The sequence below is a fragment of the Agaricus bisporus genome (assembly GCF_000300575.1).
Source record: "Agaricus bisporus var. bisporus H97 unplaced genomic scaffold AGABI2scaffold_14, whole genome shotgun sequence".
In the NCBI taxonomy this organism is placed as follows: Eukaryota; Fungi; Basidiomycota; class Agaricomycetes; order Agaricales; family Agaricaceae; genus Agaricus; species Agaricus bisporus.
In genome coordinates, this window is record NW_006267349.1 from 500636 (window position 1) to 517685 (window position 17050).

At 46.0% G+C, this 17050-nt stretch overlaps 6 protein-coding genes and 1 non-coding gene across 7 annotated transcripts; 1 reads left to right on the plus strand and 6 right to left on the minus strand.

Annotated features, from left to right (window-relative positions):
• Nucleotides 1-131: 131 nt before the first annotated feature.
• On the minus strand, nt 132-3272 carry AGABI2DRAFT_212030 (hypothetical protein; the record flags this gene model as incomplete). The annotated part of the gene is made up of 9 exons (XM_006456787.1): nt 132-310; nt 368-791; nt 859-992; nt 1049-1655; nt 1707-1999; nt 2047-2341; nt 2398-2565; nt 2622-3017; nt 3063-3272. The coding sequence occupies 9 exons, from the start codon at nt 3270-3272 to the stop codon at nt 219-221; spliced, it is 2619 nt and encodes an 872-aa protein (XP_006456850.1). The 3' UTR covers nt 132-218.
• A 1670-nt stretch (nt 3273-4942) lies between these two features.
• AGABI2DRAFT_188660 (hypothetical protein) lies at nt 4943-7567 on the minus strand. Its single transcript, XM_006456788.1, has 7 exons — nt 6623-7567; nt 6396-6569; nt 6149-6339; nt 6005-6087; nt 5806-5955; nt 5011-5755; nt 4943-4984 (listed from the first exon to the last, which is right to left on the minus strand). The coding sequence occupies exons 1-6, from the start codon at nt 7475-7477 to the stop codon at nt 5076-5078; spliced, it is 2133 nt and encodes a 710-aa protein (XP_006456851.1). The 5' UTR covers nt 7478-7567; the 3' UTR covers nt 4943-4984; nt 5011-5075.
• On the minus strand, nt 7553-7636 carry AGABI2DRAFT_t151. The gene has a single exon. It is a non-coding gene; the product is annotated as a tRNA-Arg (tRNA).
• Nucleotides 7637-8269: 633 nt separating this feature from the next.
• On the plus strand, nt 8270-10754 carry AGABI2DRAFT_146556 (hypothetical protein; the record flags this gene model as incomplete). Its single annotated transcript, XM_006456789.1, has 5 exons — nt 8270-8713; nt 8764-9075; nt 9132-10465; nt 10524-10575; nt 10740-10754. The coding sequence occupies 5 exons, from the start codon at nt 8270-8272 to the stop codon at nt 10752-10754; spliced, it is 2157 nt and encodes a 718-aa protein (XP_006456852.1).
• Nucleotides 10755-11582: 828 nt separating this feature from the next.
• AGABI2DRAFT_78494 (hypothetical protein) lies at nt 11583-12009 on the minus strand (the record flags this gene model as incomplete). The annotated part of the gene is made up of 3 exons (XM_006456790.1): nt 11583-11673; nt 11784-11833; nt 11899-12009. 3 exons carry the CDS (start codon nt 12007-12009, stop codon nt 11583-11585), a joined length of 252 nt encoding a protein of 83 aa, XP_006456853.1.
• Nucleotides 12010-12706: 697 nt separating this feature from the next.
• AGABI2DRAFT_212040 (hypothetical protein) lies at nt 12707-14301 on the minus strand (the record flags this gene model as incomplete). The annotated part of the gene is made up of 3 exons (XM_006456791.1): nt 12707-13227; nt 13277-13439; nt 13495-14301. The coding sequence occupies 3 exons, from the start codon at nt 14299-14301 to the stop codon at nt 12707-12709; spliced, it is 1491 nt and encodes a 496-aa protein (XP_006456854.1).
• Nucleotides 14302-14478: 177 nt separating this feature from the next.
• AGABI2DRAFT_122741 (hypothetical protein) lies at nt 14479-15717 on the minus strand (the record flags this gene model as incomplete). Its single annotated transcript, XM_006456792.1, has 5 exons — nt 14479-14676; nt 14733-14890; nt 14954-15130; nt 15184-15271; nt 15322-15717. The coding sequence occupies 5 exons, from the start codon at nt 15715-15717 to the stop codon at nt 14479-14481; spliced, it is 1017 nt and encodes a 338-aa protein (XP_006456855.1).
• Nucleotides 15718-17050: the final 1333 nt, after the last annotated feature.

The window sequence follows — 17050 nt, forward strand, 5'->3', positions numbered from 1 at the left end:
AAAGCTCAAGTCACGTGCACCATGGCTCTCAAGAGTCAACGCGTCCCGCCGAATAGGGCCGTGCATTAGCAGACGACTCGAGGTAGAGTCCACGAAATTCGCATCCTTATAGGTTCACACTTCTCGTGTGTCCGCATTTTGTTAATAATCCAGGTAAGATAGACTTTGTACTACTTAAATGACATAATCCATGAAAAAGATAAATGCAGTAAATCCATTCAAACAACGTCGCGCACGGCGGTGTGAATGAACAGAGTAGAAAACATATGTTGCGCCAGCTGCATGTCGCACAACGGCAAGTGTCGATATCCTGCCATTTTTACTTGGATAAACAAACAAAAAAAGACAAAGTATTTCAGAGACGCACCACTTTGGAAATTACCTAGAGGCGAGCAGAAAACCGCAATTGGCTCCTCGTCATCATCAGAACCGCTTTGTCTAACAGCGATCTCAACAAAAATCAAATTATTCATTCCACCATCAGGACCACCAACACAATCGAACGGTATCGATAGTTTTTCTTGCCACACGGGATTAAATCCGTTGTTCTTGATAACTTTGGTACAGAGGGACACTTGCCGAGCAGAAGAAGCTGCGTTTGAGATTGATGATTTACGTGCAGCGTCAGTCGCGGGTTTGTACTCATAGGAAGGTGACGAGGGTGTGAAAGGGGCTGCCGACCAATCAGGAATGTGGAGCGTAACTTCAACATAAGGATCGACAACGGAATCTTCTATAATTTCTTTCCCGGAGCTATCGCGAGGGAGCGGAAGTTGTTGCGCCGAAATGATCTAGTGTAAATTCCGTGTCAGATATCGCAGACCTAAGCAGTAGCGTATAATTATAGTAGCAACCCACAGTGACATCAAAGAAATGATGAGTGTGTACACTCAGGAGTTCCTCCCCTTCCAACCTGAGTGCAAGTGGCTTCAAAACATAACCACACCTGCCATTACGTTGGAACATTGCTTGATTAATCATATATCCAAGGTCTATACGGTCGGATCACTCTCAGCCGATGCAAATAATGAGATATACACGCACTTACCAAAAGTCTGCCAATTGATAGCTGCGACTTGTGCGCCGGCCGCCCAGTAACGATGAGGCTCATAATTGGACGAGTTGATCCTCATCCCTTTCGGGTAAGTCCTAACTAGACTCTTTTGAGTATGTCGGATTAGATTTTTGAGGACGTCCCCTGATTTCATCAATCGATTGGCAGCATTTTCAGATAGAGAAAAGATGTGCTCTGGCGCATAGGTGACTGGAGTGTCTGGCCCAATTCCATGGCATTTGACTCCAACAGTGTAAACGAGCAAAGATAGGAGGCGAAAGGACATCTTCGGGTGTGCCGCGTCCTTCGAAGTGGAGGGAGTAAGTGCATGGGAATCCGCGTGTGCATCAGAAGTGGTCAATGTATTTGGGCTTGATGAGCGACTTTTCCCTCGAAATTTACGCCATTTCATTTTCAGTCCTTGACGGAATCCACCTGATGTTTCGTCCTTCGTGTCAGATGATGACGATTCTGAAGATGACGTGAAGTTAAGAAGAGAGTTGATGCGTTCTTCGCGATGATGAGCCTGTTCCTGCTCACGTTGAGCCTTGAGTTTACTCATTTGTTCAGCCATCTCTTGAACGATGTACTGATTCTTGGCCTGAATGCGTTGAATGTTACCCATTCATCAGTGTAATCAAGTCAGACGTACCTTGAATAGAATCTTATGTTTTAACTGCTCGGGACTCGGCAGCTGTTCGAGCGCCTGCCGGCTTTCAATGGGGACCTGTACCAAAGACTCGCCAAAAATTTCAGTCATGACCTCAACAATTTGTTCTTGACCATGCAATCCACAATGTATTTCAGCAGAGATAATAATCGGGTATGGCGAGACCGCGAACGCATATTGGTGGATACCTCGGCAGATGTCCCTCAGAGGGACCTTTGATGTGAAAGTTTTTCCATGGTAAATCACAGGTTCATCGTCACCATCATAAATATCGACTGAGTTGCTTTCAGTTTTCACCAAGATGGATGACAATGATACTCACGCTCGACACTACGGCAACTGTGGAGAAGTGCCCGTATATACCCCTCGACAGTGCTGACTCCGACGAGTTGATGTCCGACAAGATAAGTATTGTGAGAAGAAGATATGTAATAGTTGGGTAATGGTTGGGTCATATCTTGCCATGTTGTCTTGCCATGTTCGGACAAGATGGCATTATCGGGCGAGAGAAGGAAGGAAGAGAATTGATCGAGTGATAGACTGGTATTCTCCGAGAAATCCTGAGCGTGTGCAAATTTGACGAAGATGGATTTCGTCTCATTGTCCGGCAACGAAGACTAAACATGCATGATGAGAAGGAAAGATTATACGACTTCGCTAGAGTCGATCTGACCTTTTGAGTTTCCGACATAAACTTCTTGAATACGGAATAATCAAGCTTTCCCGTCCCTGCAATGATACTTTCGTAAACCGTGTTCAATTCGGGGCGAAACTTCAGCTTTTTCACAAACACCTGATAATCTTCAAAATCGAGGTATCCTTGCTTTTTCGAATCAGCACTCTATCCCTTTGTGTGAGCTGGTAGTATCATGATTGTACCTATTTATAAACGCTTACTTGGAACATCTGCTTAAGCTGCGGCGACGTTAAGCTGATGTTCAACCTCTTAGTGAGGGCTTTCACGTCCTTAAAGTCGAGCTTGTGGTCCCCTTCCTTGTCTGCGCCCTTCCAATATTGTCTCTCCCAAACTGTCTGTCTTAAATCAAGGTTTCCGAGGTCGGTTGCCAATCCTTGTCTGATCGCGTGTAGCTTCATCACGGCTACTTCCCATAGCTTGAAAGTATCGCGGGTATCGGCCACCATATGTAAGGTCTTGTAAGTGCCATCGACAACATATATGATAGTCAACCATCGCGACTGCCACTCCTCTGGAACGGAAAATTGAATTCGATAGGATGATGTGTTGGCGCCAGCTCTGATTTCTTTAATGGCTTCGATCGGAACTAAACACAACTTTAGTGGAAAGCTTAGCAGAAAGAGAAGACATGACGCACCAACGCCACTTTTATTGGATTTGAACAAAATTTGACCCTCCTCAGGATCAAGTCTGAATACGACTCGTTTCTTTTTCTTCGCCGAGACCTTTAGCATCTCAGTACCTTGACGAAGAACCTCCGGTATGGCCAAATCTGTCCCACCTGCAACTGCGTAAGGTGGTGGGCAGCCAGGAGGTCCAGCAGCTTGAACCGGCGAGGAGGAACGGTGCATGGGGAATTTGGCAGAGATGCGTTTTGCTTTCTGGGATACTTTATCCTTGGCTTTGCTGACGGGGGAGGACATTGCTAGTGGAAGAGAGGTGGTGTGACGAAAGTGATTGTTTCCAATCCATGTTCAAGTGGTCGTAACACGGAGTGATGCAGCAACACAACAGGGGTGCCTGCGCATGCCTCGTTTTCATCGTGCACAATTATCGTGTTGATTGTACCTATCAATCTCAGTCATAAGACTTCGATCTCCGACCTTAGGGTACTATTATGTTTGAGGGGGGTGGGAGGAGGTCCTGCACATGTAGCGCAGCATGGTAACAATCAGTCAATAGCGCCACAACAGAGCGCTGGAAGATGAAATCCAGTTCCATCTACCGTGACAGATTGTGACCATCTTCGACTCTGCGCAATCCATATAACTCTATTGACGCACTTGTCATCAAATGGAAGTGGATCAAACAATTCACGAACCTATCGGTGAGCACTCGCCAGAGCAGGGTGAGAGACAAGAGACTGGATTGGATAGAGAAAGACGACACGCACACAAAAGCAGCAAACAGAGAAGCCAAACCACGGCCAAAGAGCAAAAATAAAGCGGTTGGACACATGTTTTGGATCGTCAGAGGCATTTATGTGTTCATTTATTGACGTTTCAATGGAAAGCCAATTCGATGCTACGCGGTAACCAGTTTACAGAGCTCGAGCAATGCGGTGAGTATGTACCAGTCACCCAAGTGGTGTCGCCATCTCTCGACTCACCGGACTATTCACTCTCTCAAAAACGGAGAACTAAATATTTCATCTTACTTAACTACTTCAGTGACTCGGATGAATTGTAAGTTAAGCCTACATTATGAGAATCGAATGCGCGGGTTAAGGGCACGCCTAATACCTATGTTCATTGTTCGAGCTGGTCAACCCCATAAATCAAGAACGTATGTATTCCTACCACAGCTAATCGGATACTGAAGCAGTCTACGATTCGAATTATCCGCGACGCGTGAAGTTGTTTACTCAGTACTGGGCCATTTACCCTTCTATAAAATCCTCCTCCTACTTTTGATTGACGCCCTGCCTGCACAAACTAACTCGTGCTGCAGAAATCCAATACCTGTTCTGTTTTCTGGTAGTGTAACAGACAATAAATTACAGTGCAATCGCAGGGGCAGGACCCCTCTACACAACTCATACAACAAAGAATGACGATATTTTTTTATTTCCAATACGGAGAGTCCCTTTCTAACTTGAAGTTCCAGAGTACCGCAAATACAGTCTAAAAAGAATAATACAATCCGACTTGCTTATCTTGTTTGATGAGAAGATCCTTCAATGCGGCATACCTCTTGTTAAAGCACGCAAGATTCGAAACCACACTCTAAATTCCCGTTCGTAAAACATACATACAAAAGTAAATCTGGCCCTTCACTAATCCAGGGCCATGAAGGATGAACGAGACGACTTCAAGTTTGATGCACGCATGGTAGACTCAAAGAAGGTAATTCACTTACTTGATTCGAATCATCATTCTCATGAGGAACAACGTTTTTGTCCTCACAAATCTCGCAACAAGAGGCCAACGCACAAGTGGAAGTTATCGAGAAAAAAAGACTATAGCGACTGATCCTCAAGTGTGTTCATTAACAATAATAATACAATTCTCCACGAACCTAGCGTCTCCTAACCAAAAAAACGTCTCCTTAAGAAGTAAAAAAAACTGAAATCCAACTCCATGAGAAAACAAACAAGAAAAGAAGAAAAAAATAATAGTTAATACTTAAAAACCAATAATCCAAAAAACACACCATCAAAATTCAAGATCCACATCATGAAACTCACAAGGCTCCCTCCCAATCGCCACCCCCTCCCCAGGCACCAAACTCCTCTTCTCAAATTTCTCCACACCCCCACATAACCCACATTCACACCTCACCTTCACCTTCACTCCTATCTCCCTCGTCCTCTCATTCCTATAATGCAATTTCCCACAAACGCCCTTTCCAAACTCATGCGGCACAAACTCATCATCATTAGGTAACGCATCCTCTTCACCAGGTTTACCAGCCAAAAACGGATGAGATAAGGCGCGTTTGGGGGTTATACGTTTGGTGGATTCGGGGTGGAGGAGTTGTTCGAGGAGGTCAAAGGCGCTATCGACGTCGGATGCATGTTGTTCGGCTGAAAAAAGAGAATAGGATAGTCGCGAAAGATGAGATGTTGTCGCTGATGCAATTGTTGTGGAAGTAGGTGGCGACACGCGATCGGATTTTGGGTCTACTACAGTCGATGATGTAGGTGAAGACGAGTTATTTCGCTGTCGTTCGGCTTCCTCTTGTAGGTATATACGATATGCTGGGGTATTGTATGGGAAATATCGAAGATCCGGTTCCCGTGGTTTATAGACATCCGGGTTTAGCTTTTCGACGAATTCTCTCCAGGTAATTCCATCATGTAACACGGACGGTACGTTTGAAAGAAATAGACGGCCTTTTGGAAACCCATTAGTGCGGAATAAGTTCAGGTACGGAAAGGTTTACCGTGAAGGGTCGCCGATTTCTCCATTGCCCTTCGTCCAATAATAGCAGCAATCTCCATCAATGCCTCGACATCATCATTAGATGCAAATAACGGGAACTTTCCGCTGAGGAAAAACATCAAGATAATCCCGACGGCCCAGACGTCGATCGCTATAAACGCAGTTGAATAACAAGAGTAATTCGAGTTTCGGCAACGTACCTCCAGTCTGCTCATTGCACTTGAATAACACTTCGGGTGCACGAAAACCTCGAGTCCCTGCACGGTTTGCCTTGGAGATAGGTCTTGCATAACCCGTGTTTTGAATAAGTTTAGAGGCATGCAAATATATGGGATGTAGCGCACCGCGCGTCTTTTTCTGGGTAACCGACCTTTTCCGCGGGACCCAAACACTTGTTCCGTGCGTCTTTTTGCAGTTTGCGAATGTTTTCTTTTTCTTCATCTGACAAGCACTTGTTATGACCGTGAGGAGACTGTTCACTCCATCCACTATGTAGGCATTGACCATACGCCGCAGACGGTTTTGAAGACATGCGCTTAAAATGAAAGTCAACACGCGGAATAGGTTATATCACTCGAGAAAATGGCTTACCGATGCAAGACCGAAATCGCAAAGGGTTCCTATGCCTGTGCGAGGGTCAAACAAGAAATTGGCAGGTTTGACATCGCGATGAATGACTTTTCGTTGATGGACATCGCGGAGGGCCGCCAACAAACAGCGCATATAAGATTTGATAGCGGGCATTGAAAGAGCGCGATAATATTCCTGTTACAGGATGTTAACACTTTAAGCTTACAAAAAAAGGCAAGGAGACGCGCTCTGAAATCTTCGTTGCGTTGATATGGCATAATAACGACGACTTGATCGAGGCAGCGCGTGGCAGTGATAAGTTGGGATACATGGCGGCAACTGAGGCAGTCTATCATGATAGAGATCTCGTTCTTGATGCGTTCGGGGCTGCTAGTGACATATATGCGCTTGATTGCAACAAAGACTTTTGAATCCCGTGGTCGGAGTGCAGACTGATAATGGGCCGAAGAGGAAGGAGGATGATGGCCATGCCATGGAGTGTTGTCCCACTTTGTGTGGTAGTGCAAGTCCAATGCTTTGTAGACGGAAGAAAAGGTGCCAGTTCCCAATCGGTCGAGGATTTTATAGTCTCCTTGTAGTTGAGGGACACTCTCCATGAGATCATTGATTTCTTCTATGATTTCTTTGCGCTCTTCGGCGGTTCGTTCGTTGATGGTGGCTTCCTCGTCTGTCTCGTAAGAATCAATGGACATTTGATCGTCATTGTCGTCGTCATAATCCTTGTCAGAATGAGCTGCTTCATGGCTTTCCTCGCGTGTTCCCATTGGTTTGATATCGTGCTTCATGGGGGTAGCGAGCTCATCCTCGCTCATGTCTTCGTCCATGTGTTCCAATGGGGTGAACTTGCGCATAGAGCGAGCGGCGGGATGCTCGGGAATTACCTGGGTGAGGTGCTGGTGGTAGGTTTTGAGGTTGTGAGAGGCAAAGGCGTCGATGGGGTCGTCTGAGGAGAGGCAGTCGGCTTGTGCGAGGGACTGGTGGTATTTCCTTTTGTAGGCATTGTTGCGCTTATCATGTGGACCGACGTCGAGTGGATTGGAGGCATGGTGGGACAGCGGCGCACCACTGCTCGCGGAGGACATGGTCTTGGCTCGAGCAGCAATGGGTCACGACAGGCAGCGCGTCGAGGTCACGTGGCTCAGTATCGCCAGCCAAAATGACCACCGCAGGACTCGAACCTGCAACCTTTTGGTGACGTTGAGCGATCGAAGCCAAACGCGCTACCATTGCGCCAGGTAGCCGATGCAAAGGGAGGATGCTAATAGACTCATGTGGGGTGGTGGCGGTGAATGTCCCTGGGTGAGCCGCGCTCGAGCTGGCGTCGCCACATGCCCAGACCCGACCACGGCCCGTCTCTGCTCGCCGACATCCTCCACAGCGACCTCTTTGCCCAGCTCGCCCCCATCCTCGTTCTCCTCCTCGTCCCCGCCCTCGCCCTCCTCGCCACCTCCAACCTCGACATGGGTCTTGACAGCATCGGCCTCGGCCTTTCCTCCTTCTTTTCCTCCTCAAAGCCCTCGCCACCCACAGAGCACTCTTCAGACAGGAAACACAGAAGACACACACGCACCCGCACAGATCAGCGTGCGCAGAACGGTACTCCTTTGCGTGGTCAGTCTCCACTTTTCTCGCACACTATACCGTCGCTCACTCGGTCCAGACCCCGACGATGGCTACTACCCAGGTCTCGTCAACATCTCGGGCACCTATTGTTTCATGAATGCTACCCTCCAGGTCAGTTCCGCGACCAACTGCCTTCAGCGCTAAAATACTCACTTCTTCACAGGCATTGGCATCTCTGACGTATCTCCAACCTCATATCGACGCTATAAATGCCAAGGCAGAAGCGCTTGATGTCCCAACACCGGTCATTGATGCCCTCAAAGACCTCTTCCGACGCAAGTTCATCTCCCATCTCTCCCTCGCCACCGCTTAAACATCATCCTCCAGGCCTCAATAAACCCCATTCAACTTACCATGCCATTCGTCCTCATGACATCATCCAGACTCTTAGCCGTCAAACAGAGGGGCGCTCCAACTCCCTCTTCTATTCCCGCGAACATCAAGACGCCCAAGAGCTCTTTCAAGTAGTCTCAGAGTGTCTCAAGAATGAGCTCATTGCTGTCGACAAAGAGGCTTACCGCGATAGAGGCCTTGGTGGGCTATCCAACCTACCACCAGAGACCATGAAGGACATTGGCAAAAGTGTATTCGATGGTCTGACCGCCAACCGGCGAAGTTGCTGCCTATGTGGATACACAGAAGCTGTCATGCATTTTCCATTGGACAATCTCCAACTAGCGTTACCCAGACTTGCGGTTCGTGATTAAACACCTTGCGTCTATGGAGATGCTGATTATCTCTACAGGCTGTATGCCAACTAGAAGACTGCCTAGAAGACTATACCCGCCTCGAAGAGCTTAAAGACTGCATCTGCAGAAAATGCTCCGTCGTCGCCACTCACAAACGCCTCCAACAAGACATAAAAAAACTCGAACACGAAATACAATCTCAGACCAAACCCAGCAATTCCAAAAAAGAGCGTCTCAAGAAAGTCCGCAAGATGGAAGCCAAGGTCAGAACAGCGATCCAGGAAGAACGGATTGAAGAAGATTTGAAAGACGTCCGAATGGAGAAAGTTTTCAGTCCTCTTTCTACAAAACAAGCCATGATAGCTCGGGTAAGCAGTCTTTCGCTGTACATATCCTTTTGCGTTCTCCTCACACGACATTCCAGCCGCCACCAATACTTGCCCTCCACATCAACCGATCCGTACATTACGGGCACTATGCATCCAAAAACATGGTCCGCCTTCTCTTCCCCGAAGTCCTGGATCTAACGCCATACTCTACCTCTGGAAATCTATCTACTGTTCCAACAAGGGCGATCTCAACTCAACCACCTGCTCTATCACGTTCAGCGACTCCCACGCCTTCTATTTATGCAACACCACGCATAATATACCGTCTGACTGCTGTCGTATGCCATTATGGCCAACACTCGTTTGGTCACTATATTTGTTATCGGCGGAAACCAAAACACCCGAGTGTAGGCGACGAGAAGAGATGGGCACCACCGATGATGCTTGATCCGATACGGTTAGAAGGCGATGCGGATTCGATAAATGGTGAAATGGATGGTGTTGGTAACTCGAGTCCGAGATATGTGTTTGAAGATGAAGCGAATATTCGACCTGGAAAAGGATGGTTACGCATTAGTGATGATGCTGTAACTGAATGCGGTATTGAGACGGTGTTGCAAGAGGGTACAGGAGCTTTTATGCTCTATTATGAACGAGCTGTGCAGGAGACTTCTGGAATCTATTCTTCTTTGAAGGATGGAAAGTTGAGTTTGAGGGGTTCGGAGGAGACTTTGAAACCGGAGTTGAGGACTGTGGATTTGAATGGGAGTGTTGGGTCTTTGGTTAGTGAGATTGGTGTTGGGGTGCAAGTGACGGGGAGGAGGGTTGAGCGTGAACGTTCGCGTGCGAGTTCGAATTCGAGTGTTGGGCAGAAGTATCCGCTCAAGGATTTGCTTGTTGGGAATGGGACCCCTTCAAGTTTTTCGTCGGTATCTTCATTATCGCCGTCACCATCATTGTCATCTTCGTCGTCGTCGTCGTCACCATCATCATCTTCATTACAGCCACTATCACCACCAACCCCGCTACAACAACCAAACGGCATTATTCCATCATCGTTATCAACCTCACAGGTTAATGTTGCTGGAGCAAGGATCGTAAGGAATGTGACGGCGAGGAGTAGAAGTGTGACTAGTGATGGGATTCCTGGGTTTTCGCAATCGAGAGTGTTGCCGTTGGAAAGTGGAGATAGGAATAAGAACAAGTCGATGAGAGAGAATGGGGATTTGGCATTGGAGAAGAAGAGGGAGAGGGAGTCGCGGGTGGTGGATGTTGATGTTGATGATTCGAATAGAACTTCGACTCGACAACAACACCATTCTCATACACCGACATCGTCACCACCGATATCACCTTCAAAAACAGCGAAAAAGAAGAAGATGAAGCAGAAATCTCGGAAAGGAGAATTTGGGGATTCTGAGGAGGGGGTGTTACATCATGCGAGTTTATCAACAACACCTTCCTCTACGTCGTTATCTTCGTCTCAGCAGCAACATCATCAACAACCTCATCAACAACATCAACATCATCATGACCATGGTTCGTTATCCCATCATAATCATAATAGTAGTAGTAGTAGTAATAAGCATCATTCGTCGACTAATGGAACGCCGATTGTTCATCTTCAAGCATAAAAAAAAATCAATTTTTTTTCTTTCTTCTCTTTTGATTTTTTTTATGTGCTTGTGATGAATTTTATTTAGTTTGTTCGCGACTAAGTTGTATCCGTAAAATCTCGTTTACCCCTCTTTGTTTTTTTCTTTTCCTTGCTTTTTTTTTTTTTTTTTGAAGTATGGGCTTTTCGTATATACATGAGATGATGGTTTGCTGATATATGCATAACATGGAATATGGCTTGTTTTTTCAATCATGCTTCATGATTCCGCTTTGCGCTCTCAGAAATAAGTAAAGGAAGATAGCGATAGATATAGTTCGGTACACCAACTAAGAGGAAACACTCCAAAGCTTCAAGAATTTAATTTCCGAAGGATGGGGCAGAGGGGGGAAACCAAATAAGATACTTGAATTCTAGATTTGTGATTGACATAATAAAATCCGTATGTATGATCGTTAAGGTTCCCCCAAGAAGATACGTTCCCATTCCTACTACTACCATTCCCTCTTCTCCAGCCCCTACTGAATTCTTATGTGTGAACTTGATATACAATACAGGAAAAGCAAGAGAAAGCACTTGAGAAAGACGATAACAAAGAGATCCGGAAAAAACCCGATAGGGTCCGAGTATTAGGTTGAGGCATCGCTGCTGTTCAAGTGACGCCCTATCCATGTCATGAGTGCGCAGCTTAAATGACGTGATGAATCTTGTCAGGTATCGTTCGTCTTTGTTGTTGGCCAGGGTAGCGAACAAAGGAAAAGGAAAGAAATAAAAGAACGTAAGAAGCAATTGAGGTTAAAATGTTACAGATCATCCCGGAATAACCCGATATGAAAAAATAAAATGGAAGGAGAAAGGACCAATGTTCGGTTTCGAGTTCCTCGGTTGATAAGAATACTAGAGGAACGTTGAACGAGTCGGCACTCTTTCTCTACCAGTAAATGCGACGCTCGATGGTACGAGCACGGGGAACGGGATGCGAGTAGGACACGACACGTTTCACTCTGGTGACCGTGGGGTGCCTGAAAGAACAAGGACGGAGTATTAGTAAAAACACAATAAACAAAGATGGGAATGAGGGGATAGAGAGGAGACGAGGATGGAGGGTAAGGTGAGGGGCACGAAGACGCACCATGCATGGTAGACTTCATTCTCAAGTTGAACCTCAATGATTTGACGACCCTAAAATGAGCAAAATTTCGCGTTAGAGAATACGCCAATGGACACAGAGTATAAAGAACTCTTACAGCGTAGTCAATGTGGGAACCAACGACCAGACCTTCTTGTCTTCCTTTAATACCGTGACGGACAGCGACGAGGTCACCGGGGACGATCTCTTCATAATCGTAAGACGACATTTTTACAACTCGGCAGCTAAATAAGTCTTGAAAAGCGAGAGCGACGAGGACAAGAACGACGAATGTCTTGTGGAAAGGTGTTCTGTGTAGGTAGAAGTTGAACAACGCGGTGGGGGATGACGTGGAGGAGGGGGGGGAGGGGAACTTACGAAGTGTTCTTGATGGGAGAAAGGAAAAAGATGAAAGGGCCGGGCAGGGAAGGACGAGAGAGCCTTTTATATAAGATTAGATTTCCCGCCCGCCGCAGAGTTCCAGACGCACGGATGCCTCGAGGCTCATCGGCCCTGAGTTGCGCCCAGAAGCCTTTCAAAATACTCCCGCCCCGGTGTGTCATCTTCCGCATTGTTACTTACCTTCTTGGCACAGCCAGAGTAAAATAATACGTACTCATTGTTCTTTCTTTACTTTGTGTTGTATTGTCTGTATTGTCTAGAGCACATCGCTACGAATAAGGCTAACGTACCATCAAATTGGAAGCAACAATACACGGCGCTGGCAGGGGACATGTAGCCTCGTGTCTGCCTCGTGCACATGCGCCCCGTCGTTTATGCATATGGATAGCTGACTTCATATATCACTATTAGCACACTGGTAAAGCGAGGCTTCTCCGTCAGGTTCCTGTCATAACCCGACACACACAATTAGAAATACAGCATCGCAATCTATTTGATACACGCAGCAAGTTCCTGGTACCAAACTACCTGGCCCTCCATGATCTCATACTATTAATCCATTCTCGTATCAGGTCAGTAATCCGCCATGAAGGTTGTGGCTGGTTTTCCTCGACAGGTGGTACTGCACCTTCTCGAGCATTTGATGAACCAACAGGACCACGAGAACCACCTCTAGCGCCTTCGTTGGTGTTACCAATGAACCCAGGATCTCGGAGCCGCTCTTCCAACTCTTTCATAACATCTTTCGCAGACGCTTCATACATCCTATCAATCTCGCCTTCTCTCGTGTAATAGTACGATTTTCGAACAGCATGGGGCGCCAAGCCATTGTATTTGCGTACAAGTGAGTTTAACTCAGCGATGGCGGTGTCATGATATGACTGTTCCTTCTTTATCCAATCAGGGTCTCGCAGAGCTTTGACTTCGTCAAAAGTGATTTTGTGAAGGAATTCCACAGGGTTGTTGGTGGTTAATATTCGTATTGCGCGTCGGACCCATGATTGATGTAATATCTCGCGGAATGTTCTTGCAGCTGTCTCAAGCTCTGAAAGCAATCAGAAAGGTGGGTGTTGGCTGGAGCCGCGATGACCTACCGCCCTGAATCTCTACCCAAGGAGGAGCAGCACCATTCTGTTGCACAATACGGTTCATGAGAAACTCTTCCCGAGCGATAAAAGGATTCGTTTCATCAATCGAGCGTAAGAGTGGTTGACCTCGACCTTTCACATTCTTGAATACTCCAGCAAGACGAGCTTTCTAAGAAAGCTTCAGCCATACAACGCGCAATTCTCCATCTACCGGAAAGACTTACCTCAATGCGTTCCTCAATAAAACTATTCCACCCTTTCATACTAACAGGATTCGGTCTTCCCGTCGGTCCTTTCCCACTTTTAATTCCGAGTCTATAATCTAAAGTCGACTCCAATGCTTGACTTAACCTCCCAGCTTGTTGTTCCTTCTTCATCTTTTCTTTTTCCTTCTTTACGAGTCTTTCATCCAACAAGGCTGATCCACTTAATCCGCCTACACCACCTAGTCCGGGTCTTGAAGTCGAAGACGATACTAGATTCCCTAGTTTGATATTCACAGGTCCGTCATGGGATGGAGCTTTGAATTTCGTTTCCCAGGGTTTGTGTCCTTCAATTGAAGGCAATAGAGGTTCAGTGGCCCATGATCCTGAACGAGGTTTCATAAATCCGGTAACAGAGGGCTCCCCGGGAGACGACGAAAGTGCAGGTGAAGATGAGAATGTTGATGAGGAAGGTATTGGATATGAAGTTGAAGTTGAACTAGACGAGGACAGAACTTTCGGAGGAGCCTGTTTAAGCTTCTCTTCCGCCGTAACAATCCTCGATCCACGAAGTGGTTTGTATTTGTCGACAAGCATTCGAAGGACAGCATCCTGAATACGTTCATCCCCTGTCCAATTTTCATCCTCTTGTCCTAGCAAATTGAGGGTTTGAGATTTAGTTTTGTTGTCCGTCCCTTTGGAGGATTCCTCTTCTTCGAGCGCGGCATCAGCGAAGAGTTTGTCACTTGCTTTAGTACTGGATAGCCTGCTGTGGGGTTTAAGATATGGAAAACGGGTGCACTGAATTGTGATTCTGATTGATCGCATGAAAAGAGTTACATGTGGAGAAAGTCGAAGATTGGTTCAATGATGGCATCACAAGCCTGATTCTATGATTCTTTCCACGGATAAAAACGTCTTAAATTTAAAGATGACAACTATCTATGATCGCCTCTTCGGTTACGGTGTCTACTATCTAATGTGCAGTAGGCAATTTAAGTGATATCAAGCCATATTAACTCGTGAATCATCCATCTGACCGACAGGTCCATCGGCAGTCGCTAGACTCTTTTCATCGGATTGTGCATCAGTGACGTGGTTGGAAATATTCCATTTCAAAGAACCAAAGCTTTTCGGATCTTTTTGTGACTCGTACGCTCTTCCTCTGGCGACTCGGTACTGCACGAGGAGGTAGGCGATTATCTGGCCACATTTAATCACCATCCATTTTTGGCTTTGAATTTCAAAGGGGAACGTACCTCGATGTAGACTGCAGTATCACCAAAGAAAAGCGCCACAGGGGAGTCAATAAGGCCGTCGATCGATAGTACCCCAAATATCCATACAGATTCTATAGTGTAAGACTCAACGAGCATGGCGACAATGCTCATGTAATTCACTGCTGTTCGAGATTCACCTATCAAGATTTTCGAATTAGCTAAGGGAAGTTTCCTTCGATCAGATTTGAATATTTTCATACCGATTGTTTTATTGTTGCGTCGACGTTGAAAAATTAGAAATCCAGATATCAAAACAGTGCAAAGCATGGTAGTAGCTCCTTGAAGTGCGTTTTCGGCTGAATTCGTTTTACTATCCAGTTCGAAAACTTTTTCAGCCGGTAAGGTTATTATAAGTACAAGAGTTCTCCACTGCAATGCTGAAAGGATGAAACTTAGTTCGAAAGAAGTACAGAATCTTAGAACTGCTTACCGGTGGAAACTAAGAAACACAGAGAAGGTAGCACGATGGCAAAATTAGCGTATTCTGTGGTCTTCCAAATTATCCATACACGCCAAATCTTGTTTACATCAGTCGATCTGCATGACTGCTCAGAAGAATTAAACATACCTGAATTGCCGATGTTAACATGTTGACCATTGCCTGACAAGCGAGGCCAACGCCCAATACTGGCTGCCCATGAAATAAAGCTGACTGTTCATATAAATATGGACCCCCAGGGTAGTTTCCATGCTTGATATAGGCGTCCTGGATAGTAACGACATTGGCGATGAAAAAGTACAGTCCACAGAGCATTATTATGATAGTATACACAAGCATGAACTTTGCTTGTCTTTTCCGATCTCCGCCGCGTATTTGGGGAATAAGTGAATGAACGTATTGACAGAAGAGAACGAATGCAATGCCATAGAAACAACCAGCCACGGCTGTAGAACAGACAAGTTCAAACTGTGTGGCGAGGAGAAGCTTTCCCTCGAGAGGAATACTAGTGCCATTAACAGTCATAGTGTGTTTGGAATAGATAAGTAGATGGTAGAAGTTTGGATAGTATAGAGAGTTGAAAGTATCGTCCACTCTTATAGCATTTTTTTCCGAACTATTGAATCTTAAAACCATGTTCATCGGGCTACACGACACAGATTCATTCGGCCTGTCGTTTCATCAACTTCGTTGTCTAAATACTTTTGAATTATCAAGAGTGATCATACCTGCCACCTCTTCGAAGGGCCCTACCGCCAAGCTCAGGCATTCCTTGTATTCTCATACGACATCAGACTTCTGTCATAGTCCATATGAAATATGCGGTGCCCCACGTTTACTTGCAAAATTATCGTGGATAGCATTGGCTCGCGGGACCGCTAATGACGCGGAACGGTGCTGGTATTATTATCGAAAGCACCTGATCAATGAAGGTCAGTAGAACACGTACACCGGGCCCGGAACAAGGGGGAGGGGGGATGATCGTTTGATCTCTGACAGCGCATCCGTGTGAGTTTGAAATCACTAATCACCTTCCTGTTTAGTACAATTCTCTAGTATCTACGCCTGTTCTCAACTGTGTATCACAGGATGCTCTAATCTATCTTTTTTTAAAGCATCGCCCACTCTAACTCTACTCATTCTTCACAGGCGAGGACCACTGCCAGCAGTGACAGGGGAGGTAAGGCACGCGGCCCGAAGCGTTTCACCACTCCGATCTCACCGTTCACCGGTGGGAACCCGAAGCTCATACGCAGAACCCTCGGCCTCCCGTTCTCTGATCTCTAGTGCATCTGTCGTTTAGTAAGGAAGGTCCTTTATCTTCCTAATCTCCCTGGACGAGTATGAGATCAATCTAGCACAGATCTAGCATCAAAATGAAATTAATGAAAACATTCAGACCCGTAAGTCCGTCTAACCTCTTAAGAACATGTCACCAACCATGCAGGGTCCATGTTTTTTCGGCGCCAACTCATAGACTATTGTGTTCCCCGCCCTAATCGTTTGGATGCCTGTACTACTAGAGGGCGTGGTACCTATGGAGATCACCCGTCGTAAAATCTATGTACTTATAACTATTTTTCCATCAAGTCATCCGTGGAGAATTCACAGGGAAAAGTGTAAACTCCCTTTTACGGATGCATGTCATTTTCCATGTAGATTCTTCGAAATACTCTACGTACCCCATACAACACTAGTTGTACACGACTGGCACGAGAAAAAAAAGTATTCTCATAAATTGTCATAATATACAGGAAGTCATCAGGAAAATGTAACAGGCCTTATTCATGCCTTATAGGCCTTAGGCACTTGCATAAGGCATGAATAAGGCAATTTTGCCTAAGGCAGGGTCTAATCT